A 10923-nucleotide genomic window follows, 5' to 3' on the forward strand; every position below is an offset into this window, starting at 1 on the left:
GTTCACCCCAGCGCCGTGTGTGCTTGTGCTGCAGGGCAGGCTGGTGCTTCCTGCAGACTGCAGTCTGGTTCTGGGGTGCTTCTCCACATGCTGGGTGACATGAAACAGTCGGGAAATGGACTGCTGCCTTGGGGGAAAGAACGATGCTTTGTCTTGTGCCTCAACCCATGATTGTCCAGTCTTCTGGCTTGCCTGGACCATATTGAATGCACAGGAGTTGCCTTGGGCTGCATACATAATATGTATGAGCAACAGAACATTGTTAATGTATTTTTTTAGCATTCCTTGATAGGCGTTGAATTTGGCAGCATGTTTCTGCATATAATGTCTTTTCAAGTTGTATTCTTTGAAAAATAACACAGCTTCCTTGCAAATTAAGCATAGTGCCGCAGTACCTGATCTCATACTTGATCTGGTGGTTGGAACCTGATCCAACCTGCCTGTGGCAGAGGGGTTGGAACTTGATCCTTGAGGTCCCTTCCAACCCAGGCCATCCTGTGATTATTTGTCAGCGCTGTTCTCCTGGTGTCTTGGGGCCAGGCGGGCCAGGCTGCTCTGTGGGGCAGAGCTGCCACTGTGATGACATGGCAGCAGAGGGTGTGAGCCACAGCGCAAGCTGAGCTGGGCCATGTGGCCTGCAGGTTGGCTGTGCATGACTTAGCCTTACGTGCAGCAATGGAAAACTCCATTTCCTGTGATGCTCCAGAACTCAGCTTTGCTGACCAACTGGCTGCTGTATTCCCGGAGGTCAGAGCAGCACACACATCCACCCATACATCACTGTGTGTAACGGCACCAGAGTGCTCACGGAGGTTCTCAGTGCACCTGCCCTGGAGTGGCCCAGGGAGCTCAGAGATTGGTCTGGTATGGCCCTGAGTGTGCCGAGGGCTACTTGGGCTACAGTGGAGTGCACGGAATAGCCTTTAGGGCACTCTAGAGGACACGGAGAAGTTTGGGGTGTATTGTAGGGTTCCCTTGCGTCCACTTCAACATCATTGGAAGCCTGTAGAGCACACTAGGCGGACACAGACAAGCTCTGGGAGTCCATTTGTGTGCCTTAGAATACAATGGAGTCCTCTTCTTTGTTAAGGCCTCCAAGAATGACATTCCTTTACCTGACTCACACTGTTTCATCTTCCTGATCTGATTAGGTTAGGCTCATTTGATTTTTTGCAAAACACCTTTAATCGCCTTGCAAGATCATCATTACAAATAGAATCACACATACATTTTCAGCAATCTGAGATTTATTTTTGGCTTTTTCTTTAATGCAAAAAAGGCATTTATAAAAAAACCTCATTAAAAATAGGCAGAGGCTGAGACAATGTCAATACAGTCTTGTGCTTTCTGCTAACATGCCTTCACTCTATTACCGTTAAATTTGCCTGGTGTAGTTGGACTTTGGTGCATGACTATTTAAATAAATGCAACTGACGCTAATAAAAAAAATGCAACATAACTTCGGTCATTGTTTTCACATACATTCATAAGCAATTAACACAGGCTTCCTGGCTTTGCAGATTTTTTCCTTTCTTGCTTTCTTCCCTCTTCCAACTTTGCGTTCACCTGAAGTCAAAAGAATAAAGCCAACAGCGCCTAGCCCCGTCAGCCCGATCGCCGAAGCCGTTTCCTGGGTCTCTGCTGCCACCGCGTGGCCAAAGCGCGCGACTGCACCGGAAGCGGACGAGTCTCGGGGATCGGCGGGGGAGGCGGCTTTCTGGAACGGTGAGGATCAGAGCAGCTCTGGGAGCACACCGGGCGAGTCATTCCTCTAATCGTGCTGCGCCGTCAATCCGCCAACGCCCGTCATTATAGGGAGTCCCAAAATGCCGATAGCGGGACTGGTGCACGCACAGGGCCATGTCGGGGCTGGCACGTGGTACTACCGGGTCCACAATGCCACGCGCGCAGTGCAGCGCAGCACTGGCGCATGCGTAGTTTTCTTTCTCCCCCCCCCAGGAATGGCGCATGCGTACTACTAGAGCTTGCAATTGCGCATGCGATTACTGTCTCTGGAATCGCGCATGCGTTCAACTTCCCCTGTAGTGGTGCATGCGTAATGCTGGACCGGCGCACGTAGAACCTGGCACATGCGCAGTGCTAGCCCCGGGATGTCGCATGCGTAGTACTCACCAGTATGGCGCATGCGCAGTGAACCATCAAGCATGGCACATGCGTACTAGTCTCCAGAATTACGCATGCGTAGTGCTGTGTCGAGACTGGCGCATGCGTAGAACTCTGTGCGGACGCTGCGTTGTGGCCGCCGTCATGGCGCTGGTGTCGGCGGACTCGCGCATCGCCGAGCTGCTGGCCGAGCTGCAGCGGCTGCTGGGGCACACGCAGGTGTGGAGGCGCGGGCGCACGGAGGGTCTGAGCCGCTTTGCTGCCTCCCGCGAAGTGTCCGCGTGGCTCCGGGGGCGGGCTGAGGCTCTGGCCGTTTGGGTTTGCGCTTCGTCGCGTGGCTTTGGGGCTGCGCTGATGGGTGCGGGGCTGGCGCTGCGGGCGCGGAGGCGGAGTCGCGGAGCGGGAGTTTGCGCTGTGGATGCGGTGACTGGGGGGGGCGGGCGCCGGGCTGGGGGTCCGGGCTTGGGGGCTGTGCGGGCAGCCCCCGCCGCGAGCCTGCCGCCTTACAGGAGGAGCGCTCCCGCAGCGAGCACAACCTGATCAACATCCAGAAAACGCACGAGAGGATGCAGACCGAGAACAAGAGTGAGAGCGGCGCGGGGCGGAGCGGGTGGCGCCGGGAACCGGAAGGGCGCTGCGGGGCGGGGCTGCGAGGAGAGGCGGGCTTCTGGGGAGGGAGCGGGGTGATGCGGAGAGGGCGGGGCTGTGGGAAGGGGGCGGGGTTTAAGGAAAGGGGCGGAGTTGGGTGAAAGGAGCGCGGCCGCGGCAGCGCGGCTCAGGCCGTTCTTACGTTCCCCTTCAGTCTCGCCGTACTACCGCACCAAGCTGCGCGGGCTGTACACCACTGCCAAGGCGGACGCTGAGGCTGAGTGCAAGTAGGGCAGCCCCCGCATCCCCACATCCCTACACCCCCACACCCCGCACCCCAACAACCCTACACGCTGCCCCGTGCCCCCCATGAGTGGCAGCCGCCCTGATGGCCCTCTGCAGCATCCTTCGCAAAGCGCTGGACAAGATTGCCGAGATCAAGTCCCTGCTGGAGGAGCGCCGCATCGGTACGAGCCTCCGTTGTGCGGCTGTGTCCCGGACCCCGTGTGTCCCTGGCCCCTGCTCGTCCTGTACATTCCCTGTGCGCAGCCAACCCAAACTTTCTCTGTGTGTCTCCCCAAACTCTGCTTGTTTTCACCCTAATTCTCCCAACGCATACTCAGATCCTTTTGTATTTTTTCTGTATTACTTTGCGTTTTAAAAGTTCCTGTATGGACCTCCTGATATGGTATTTTGTATTACTTTTTTTTTCCTATTTTTGAGTTGGTTGAAACCCCCAAATTCCCTCAAACTGTTCCTGCTCTTCCAAACTCTGCTAAATTTCCCCAAATGTCCCTAGGCGCTGCAGTTCCTTCCCACATCTGTTGTGTGTGTTTCCGTTTTTCTTTCTTTCCCCCAGCTTTTCTGATGTGAGCTCGGACCCCAGTTTTCTCAGCTTTCACCCCAAATTCCTCTCAAATTCTCTTAGTATGTTCTGTTACTTCCTGTCACACCACGCTGTTTTTCTGTTTTTATGCCCCAAACCCCTGGCATTGCTCCCAAATCTTCCCCTGCACACCCCACCCCCTCCCCAACTGACCCCCAGTCTTGGTGTCACCGTGTCCCCCCACTGTGCCACAGCCGCCAAGATTGCAGGGATCTACAGCGACGCAGAGCCGCCACGCAAGACGATGCGCCGGGGCGTGCTGATGACACTGCTGCAGCAGTCGGCCATGACGCTGCCGCTCTGGATCGGCAAGCCAGGCGACAAGTAGGTCCTCCCCGACCCCACAGTGCACCCCTCCCCACAGGTTGCCCTGAACTCCCAGACCCACACCGCACCCCGCCCTCCACTGTGCCCTGAGCCCCCAGTTGCGCACCACACCGTAACCCCATCCACTGCTTCTGGACCCCGACTCCAAAGCATAGCCCTAACCCTACACGTGACATCCAGACGCAGCAAATCCCACCCCCTGCCCTACACCATAGGCCTCCAGCTGCCTCCAGCCCCATCCTGGGAAACTCAACCTGCCCAGACCCCACTCTGACCATACCCTTGCCCTCTCTCCCCTTGCACCCCATCAAACCCCAAGTCAGGGTCTGTTCCCTGACCCCTGTCCTGGATTGCCAGCTCCCCCCTGACTGCACTGCAGAACCCCAAATCCCATCCGAGCTTCACCCCTCCCCCTAACTCCCACCTGCCAACCCGCAACCCCCAACCCCAGGCCGCCCCCGCTGTGCGGTGCCATGCCAGCAGCCGGGGACTACGTGGCCAAGCCTGGGGACAAAGTGGCGGCACGCGTCAAGGCGGTGGATGGCGACGAGCAGTGGATCCTGGCTGAGGTGGTCAGCTACAGCCACGCTGCCAACAAGTGTGTGGAGGGGGCGAGGGGGTGGGAGGTGGGGAGGGAAAGGGGCAGGGTTGTGGGGGGTGGTGGAAAGGGGTGAGGAGGCGGTTCGGGCATTCTGGGGGGGAATGGGGCATGGCGCGGGGCAGTGTTGGGGCATTTTGGGGCACTGCAGCCACTGCTCCTTGTAGGGCTGTGGGGTGCTCTGGGGTCACAGCACTACCCCACATTTTGCTGTGGTTTAATCCTTTTTCCTTTTTTCTTTCCCCCGCCCCAGGTATGAGGTGGATGACATCGATGAGGAGGGCAAAGAGTGAGCACCCCCACCCCTCAACTGTACCCCCAGCCCCACAACTGCCCCCACATCCTTGCAGCCCCCAGCCCTTCCCAAAGCCCTCCCCAATTCCTCCAACTCCCTCATCACTCCCTAACTCTCCCCAACTCCCCCCAAACTCCCACCTCAAACCCCTCAAAACAACCCAACTCCCCACAAACTCCCTTCCCACGCCCCCCATGCTCCCAGCTCCCCACAAACCTCTTCTAGTTCTCACCAAACCTTCCCAAATCCTCTCCACACACCTCCCCAAAGCCCTCTAGCTCTCCCGAACTCCCTCTGCACAACCACCATACCACAAAACTCTCCTCAGACCCCCAAACCTGCTCTCCAGACCCCTCATCCGCCCCCAACCCGCACTCACTGCTCCTCCCCACCATCCTGCAGGAGGCACACGCTCAGCCGGCGCCGCGTGATCCCTCTGCCGCAGTGGAAGGCAAACCCTGAGACTGACCCTGAAGCGCTGTTCCAGCGTGAGCAGCTGGTGCTGGCACTGTACCCGCAGACCACCTGCTTCTACCGCGCCCTCATCCACGCACCGCCGCAGCGGGTACGGCCCCAGTGTGCCCTGCAGATCGGCCCTGCCCTGGGCCCAGCACTCGCTCATTATTGCTGCTGTTTTTCACCCCACGCTTGCAGCCACAGGATGACTACTCAGTGTTGTTCGAGGACACGTCGTATGCTGACGGTTACTCGCCGCCCCTGAACGTGGCGCAGCGCTATGTTGTCGCCTGCAAGGAGACCAAGAAGAAGTGACCCTCACAGATTGGGGTACTTTGGGGATTTTGGGCCATTCTGGGGATTTTTGGTGGTCTGTGGGTCTGTGAGGGTTATGCCGAGTTCAGATGCTATAGGTTGTGCTGTTTTTGGTGTGAATTTGGGGCGTTTGGGGTATTTGCTGTCATGGGTGAGGGGTTGTATGGACCCCATAGTGGCACTACGAGGGCCCTAAAATCACAACATTCCACCCCAAAACACACTCCATAGTGCTGTAAAGGACCCAGAACTCACCCCATTGTGCCCCACAGCAATCCACAGGGAACCCAAACTCACTGCCTAGGCCCCAAAGTGTCCACCATGAACCCAAACTCACCCTAATGGGCCCCAGAGTGAACCATAGGGATCCCAGGGACCCTGGACCCACACCATAGGGCCTCAGAGTGACCTACAGACCCCTAAAGTGTCGATCAGGGACCCCAGACCCACCACTAAGGACCACAGAGTGACCCACAGGACCCCAGACACACACTACGTGAGTCCATAGCATCCCTCAAGGATCCCACTTGGCCTGCAGGACCTGGAAATGTTCACTGGAAGATTGCAACGTCCCTCTAGTTGACCCCGAAACACCACGGGGGACCACGAAGAGCTCAAAGCGACTGACCCTGTGGGCCCCAAAGTGACCTTAATGACCTCAAATCCATCCGAACGGCCCCCATCTGTCCCCAGGACCCCCATTCCCTTCCAGGATCCAAAAGAACGATGCTGGAAGCGGTTCCACCTGTTGCTTTATTGTGAATAAATTAAGTTAGAAAGCCGCTGAGGGGGAGGTGGCTTCACTCCGGTTCTGCCCGCTGGCCCTGCAGCAGCTCATCCGTCCAATGGCCCTGTGGGAGCAGAAGTCAGCGGGTGGGCTCAAAGATGGGACGGCGTGCTCAGGGCAGCGGGGCTGCGGTCAGAGGCTGGTGGGAGGGGCTTACCAAGGTAGGGTCTCCTAGCTCCGCCCACTCATCGTCGCCATCCCCGCAGCCAATCAGCTCTCCCCACAGCACCTCCTGCTGGCAGCTGGGGGTGGGGCTTAGCGCTGATCACGCTCAATTGGCCCCGCCTTCCCTAAGCCCCGCCCACTCACCTGGGGCAGGTCCCACCCAGCGGCAGCAGTTCCTTCGGCTCCGCCCCCAGGAAGTGTGGGGCAAGGCAGCGGGCGTGGCAGCGGGCGGGGCAGGGGGGGCGGGGACAGCGGAGAGTGCGGCCCTGGGGGTGGAACCGCATCGAGGAGGTGGGGTCACACCAGGCCACGCCCCTTTGTAATGCACCGCTTCAGAATTCCTCTGAGTGTCCCAAATGGAATTGAAAGGCCCAGGAACTCGGCAGGATGACCCTGAAGCAACCATGGGGACCCCAGATCCGCCCCCCCCAGGGACACCACATCCATCCCATGGGCACCAGGCTGACCCTTGACATCCCCACGGGGCCTCAGAACCCCAGTGTAGAGGCCGGTCATCAAAAATAATGACTGCGCAATACCGCACCTGGACCTCAGAGCCCATAGCGTGACCCCAAATCACCTGTTTCAAAGCCCCCTGACCCCTCGGAATGACCCCAATGTGCCACAGGGGCCCTGAGCGCCACAGACGTGCCGCACAGCATAGCAGCGTGACACAGGAGAGACCCCAAAATACCCCATGAACGAACCGCTATTCCCTTCGACCGACCCCCAAAATGCCTCCAAACGACCCCAGAGATTCCAAGCCCCCAGCCTCACCTCGCAGGGCTCCAAACACAGCGTGCACGCAGGGGGCGTGGCCAAAGTGGTCGCAGGCCGCTTCCTGGGGCGTGGCTTTGGCCCTCCCGGGTCCATTTCCATAACGACGTGGGGGGGTGGGGCCGGGTGGAGGGCGGGGCCTGGTTGAGGGCGGAGCCAGCGCAGGCGCAGTGGGAGGCGGCGCCAGGGCGGGGCCCAGAGCAGGCGGGGCAGCATACGAAGCGCGAAAGCGATTGGCTGCTCACCGGGAAGGGGGCGGGGTTTAGCATCCTGGAGGCGGCGGGAAGCGGCGGGGTGCTGCCATGCCCACTCGAACTGCACGGAAGGCGCGGCTCAACGAAACAGGGCGGGAGCGCAGGCAGCGCGATGGGGGAGGTGCGGGGCTTAGGGGAGGTGGGACAGCGCTGGTTGGGCGGGGCTTGGGGGAGGTGGGACAGCGCTGGTTGGGCGGGGCTTGGGGGTGCGGCAGCGCTGGACGGGCGGGGCTAAGGGAGAGGGGCTTGTGGCGCAGCAGATGGGGCTCAGATAACGCGCGGCGCATAGAAAGAGATCCGCCTAATGTGCGAACGGGACCGGGGGAGCAGCGGGGCTTCTCGAGAGCGAGGCGCTGCTCGGAGGTCTGTGGGGGTGTGGCCGAAGGGAGACGTGTCCTACCCGGAGCGCCGCTACGTCGGACGGAAAGCCGTGCACGTAGAGCTCCATCCGCCTGCGGGAAGAGAGCGGCTGTGATGTGACGCCCGCCACTCCCCGAATCGCCCGCACTTCCAGCCCTGGACCCCCGCCTTTCGGTTACCCACCACGGCCCGCGGCCGCTCGTGCGCCGCGCCCCACCCTTCTGCCGCCCCGCGTTGTGCTGCCGCAGTCGCCGCCAAGGGTCGTGCGTGAATCCTACGTAGGTGCGGGGCCGGCCGCGGGCGCCGGGAGCGCTCAGGAGGTACACAGCACGCAGCGGCATGGCACGAGAGAGAGCGGCAAATCCGGCGCCGCGGCCCAACCGATTTCCGGTCCCCACGCACTCTCTTCCGCTCTATTCCATTCACCTCCGCTCCCGTCCAATTGCTTTCTTGTTAATTTACACAATTCCGGTCCTGTCCTGTTACCTCCCTGACGGTGCACTTCCGCCACGCTACCCATAATCCCTCGCAGCCCACGGAAGTGCTCGTCCCGGAAATTCCCTCCTGCTCCCGTTCTCATGACTGGTGCCTTGCTAAAGCGGCACTTCCGCCTCGCTACCCACAAAACTCCAGGGCTGCTGAGATGTTTCTCCCCATTTATCCCGCCTCTTCCGACTCTGCTCCGGGCTCCGATTGGCCAAGTGGCCCCGGATGGGCGGAAGCGGTGCCATAGTTGAGCCGGAGCGGGGAAGTCGGCGCGGAGTGGGGTCCTGGTTCTGGGCGAGAGGTCCTGAATATGTCCCACATTCAGATGGGATGCGACTCAAAATCGCTCCCTTTAGCCGGGCCCCAAGCACCAAATCCACCCCCCCGCCCCACATCTCTCCTGAAACCCAGACCTAAATCCGGCGATGGTTGTGGGTTCAGAATCCGGATGTGGGGTGTAGGTTTGTGATGTGGATCCCGGATTCCTGTTGTGAGGCTCGGGGTATGGGGTCTAGATGTAGGGTTTGGGACCTGGATTTGGGCTCTGAGGGCAGGTTTGCGGATGAGATGTGGGACTTGGGACTAGGTGGGGGGCAAATATATGTGGGGTCGGGGCTGAGGTTTGCCCCAAAATAGCGTGGGGAGGGTCGGGGCATCTAATGGGGGGAGGTCCGGGCGACTCCGTGTGCCTCACTCTCCCCGCCCCCCCAGCAGCTCTGCGCTCTCGAAGCGCCCCGCCCCTTCACTGTTCCCCCCTCCCCAGACCCCCCCTGTGCTGGCGGTACCCGCAATGCGCCCAATTAATATGGCCCCAATTAGTACATGCCCCAGTTAATACATCCCCGCTCATCCTCACCGATGGATTCCCCCCATTACTCCCCATTAAATCTTCATCCATGCCCCGCTGAATAAACACTCAATTCATCGCCCATTTATCCCCATTAATACCTTATTAACCCTCCTTGTTCCCCATTATTTTCTCTATAATTATTCCTCCTAAAAACTCTTCCACTAATTAACCCTGCACTCGTTATGTACCTAGTAATACTCTCTTAATTACTGCTCCCCATCACTCCCCCACTAAAGGGTGTATAATTAATGAGTTACTTCATTACTACCCCCCCTTAGTGACCCCACTAACCTCCCCTTGAGTTCCTGCACTGATGACTACCTGTCCCCCCCACACTAATGATACATAGCAAGACCCAGAACAAGACCAGTAGAGACCAAGGAACCTCATAGTGCTCCCTAAAGACCCATAGCAAGACCCAGAGCACCCCACAGAGCCCCATCTGTTACCCTCAGCCTCCCTACCTGAATGTAGGGTGGGGGTTACACTGCAGCAGTCAGCATCACTGCATCCCTCCATGAGGTCCCAGGGGGCAGTGGAAGAGGTGGGGGTGCTGTGGGGGGAGGTACAGCCCTGGAGAGGTGGGCCTCATGCCCCTAAGTGAGGTAGAGTGACCCCAAAGTCACTCTAGGTCCCAACTCAGCCCCCCCAGCCCCATAGAATCCTTCCCACTCCAACAGAATCCCCCACACCTCAGGGGCTCAGAGAGGCTCTGCGGCCGGCGTGGATCTTCCTGGTTGGACTGCTTGTGAGTTTCCTGGAGCTGTTGAATACGTGGGCTTCCCCGCCTGCCCTGATTGCTCACCAGGCCATCGATGTCCTTTGTGCCGTCGTGCCTCATGGCTTCAGGTATCGTGCCATAGGCTCCTTAGAGTCAGAAGGGACTGTTTGTGATGATCTAGTCCGACTCCCCACAAGGAACAGGGACATCCACAGCTCAATCGGGCTGCCCAGGGCCTGATCCCCCCTCACCTTGGAAGGGACAGGGCATCCACCACCTCTCTGGGCAGCCTGTTCCACTGCCCAGAATCACAGAACGTCCTGGCTTTGAAGGGACCTCGAGGCCCACGAGTCTCCAGCCCCCCACCAACACAGGGCCACCAACCTCCCCATTTCACAGTAGCCCAGGCTGCCCAGGGCCCCATCCAACCTGGCCTTGAACACCTCCAGGGGTGGACGGGGCATCACAGCCTCTCTGGGCAGCTGTTCCAGCACCTCGCCACTCTCACAGTAAAGAACTTCGCCCTGACATCCAACCTCAATCTCCCCCTCCCTCAATTTAAAACCATTTCCCTATCTGACCCTTGAGAGATGGCAAGCCACAGAAAAGGAGAGAGAAGGAACATGCCAGCAGTGGATTTGATCAGCATCACTAGCAGGGTATTCCCTGCTTCAAAGCACACTTCCACTCTTTCTCCCACTTTCATTCTCCCCAGGGTTTGTAGGGTTTGTTCCACTTGCATGCTGTACCCGTTCAGCCAGTACATGATACAGAGCTTTACAATCTAAGAATTTTAGGATGCTATAATCACAAAATAAACAAGACAGTTAGGCAAAGCAGACTATGACAACAAAAGAGAATAAATAAAAGGCTTACCCCTATTCTGGGCTCACTCACAAAACACCAGCAGAGCAGATCTCCAGCAGAGACCCTT

General features: G+C 58.7%; 2 protein-coding genes and 1 long non-coding RNA gene across 4 annotated transcripts; 1 reads left to right on the top strand and 2 right to left on the bottom strand.

The window, feature by feature from the left end:
• Window positions 1-1229: 1229 nt before the first annotated feature.
• Window positions 1230-2463, bottom strand: LOC122180970. Its single transcript, XR_006179274.1, has 2 exons — window positions 2134-2463; window positions 1230-1566 (listed from the first exon to the last, which is right to left on the bottom strand). It is a non-coding gene; the product is annotated as an uncharacterized LOC122180970 (long non-coding RNA).
• SGF29 (SAGA complex associated factor 29) lies at window positions 2233-6371 on the top strand. Of its 2 annotated transcripts, XM_042872992.1 has the most exons (10): window positions 2233-2343; window positions 2634-2709; window positions 2927-2999; window positions 3115-3179; window positions 3793-3922; window positions 4377-4523; window positions 4777-4812; window positions 5221-5383; window positions 5473-5604; window positions 6128-6371. In XM_042872992.1, the coding sequence occupies exons 1-9, from the start codon at window positions 2269-2271 to the stop codon at window positions 5587-5589; spliced, it is 882 nt and encodes a 293-aa protein (XP_042728926.1). In that variant the 5' UTR covers window positions 2233-2268; the 3' UTR covers window positions 5590-5604; window positions 6128-6371. The 2 variants fall into 2 exon arrangements, with proteins under 2 accessions (XP_042728926.1, XP_042728927.1); XM_042872993.1 differs by lacking the exon at window positions 4377-4523.
• LOC122180969 (structure-specific endonuclease subunit SLX1-like) lies at window positions 6325-8338 on the bottom strand. The gene is made up of 6 exons (XM_042872994.1): window positions 8116-8338; window positions 7973-8024; window positions 7319-7633; window positions 6686-6807; window positions 6534-6618; window positions 6325-6440 (listed from the first exon to the last, which is right to left on the bottom strand). Exons 1-6 carry the CDS (start codon window positions 8271-8273, stop codon window positions 6390-6392), a joined length of 783 nt encoding a protein of 260 aa, XP_042728928.1. The 5' UTR covers window positions 8274-8338; the 3' UTR covers window positions 6325-6389.
• Between the last annotated feature and the right edge of the window lie 2585 nt (window positions 8339-10923).

The sequence above is a fragment of the Lagopus leucura genome, unplaced genomic scaffold (genome assembly GCF_019238085.1).
Source record: "Lagopus leucura isolate 7727_CA_CO unplaced genomic scaffold, USGS_WTPT01 Super-Scaffold_100009, whole genome shotgun sequence".
In the NCBI taxonomy this organism is placed as follows: Eukaryota; Metazoa; Chordata; class Aves; order Galliformes; family Phasianidae; genus Lagopus; species Lagopus leucura.

Bases quoted from the DNA above. Each gene is read 5' to 3' on its own strand.
- LOC122180969 (XM_042872994.1), bottom strand. From the start codon at position 8,273: ATGCCGCTGCGTGCTGTGTACCTCCTGAGCGCTCCCGGCGCCCGCGGC. The intron at 6,808-7,318 runs GTGAGGCTGGGG...TTCCACCCCCAG, and splicing joins TGTGTTTGGAGCCCTGCGAG to GGCCGCACTCTCCGCTGTCC. The intron at 6,441-6,533 runs GTAAGCCCCTCC...CTGCTCCCACAG, and splicing joins AGCTAGGAGACCCTACCTTG to GGCCATTGGACGGATGAGCT.
- SGF29 (XM_042872992.1), top strand. From the start codon at position 2,269: ATGGCGCTGGTGTCGGCGGACTCGCGCATCGCCGAGCTGCTGGCCGAG. The intron at 2,344-2,633 runs GTGTGGAGGCGC...GCCGCCTTACAG, and splicing joins GGCTGCTGGGGCACACGCAG to GAGGAGCGCTCCCGCAGCGA. The intron at 3,000-3,114 runs GTAGGGCAGCCC...GGCCCTCTGCAG, and splicing joins GACGCTGAGGCTGAGTGCAA to CATCCTTCGCAAAGCGCTGG.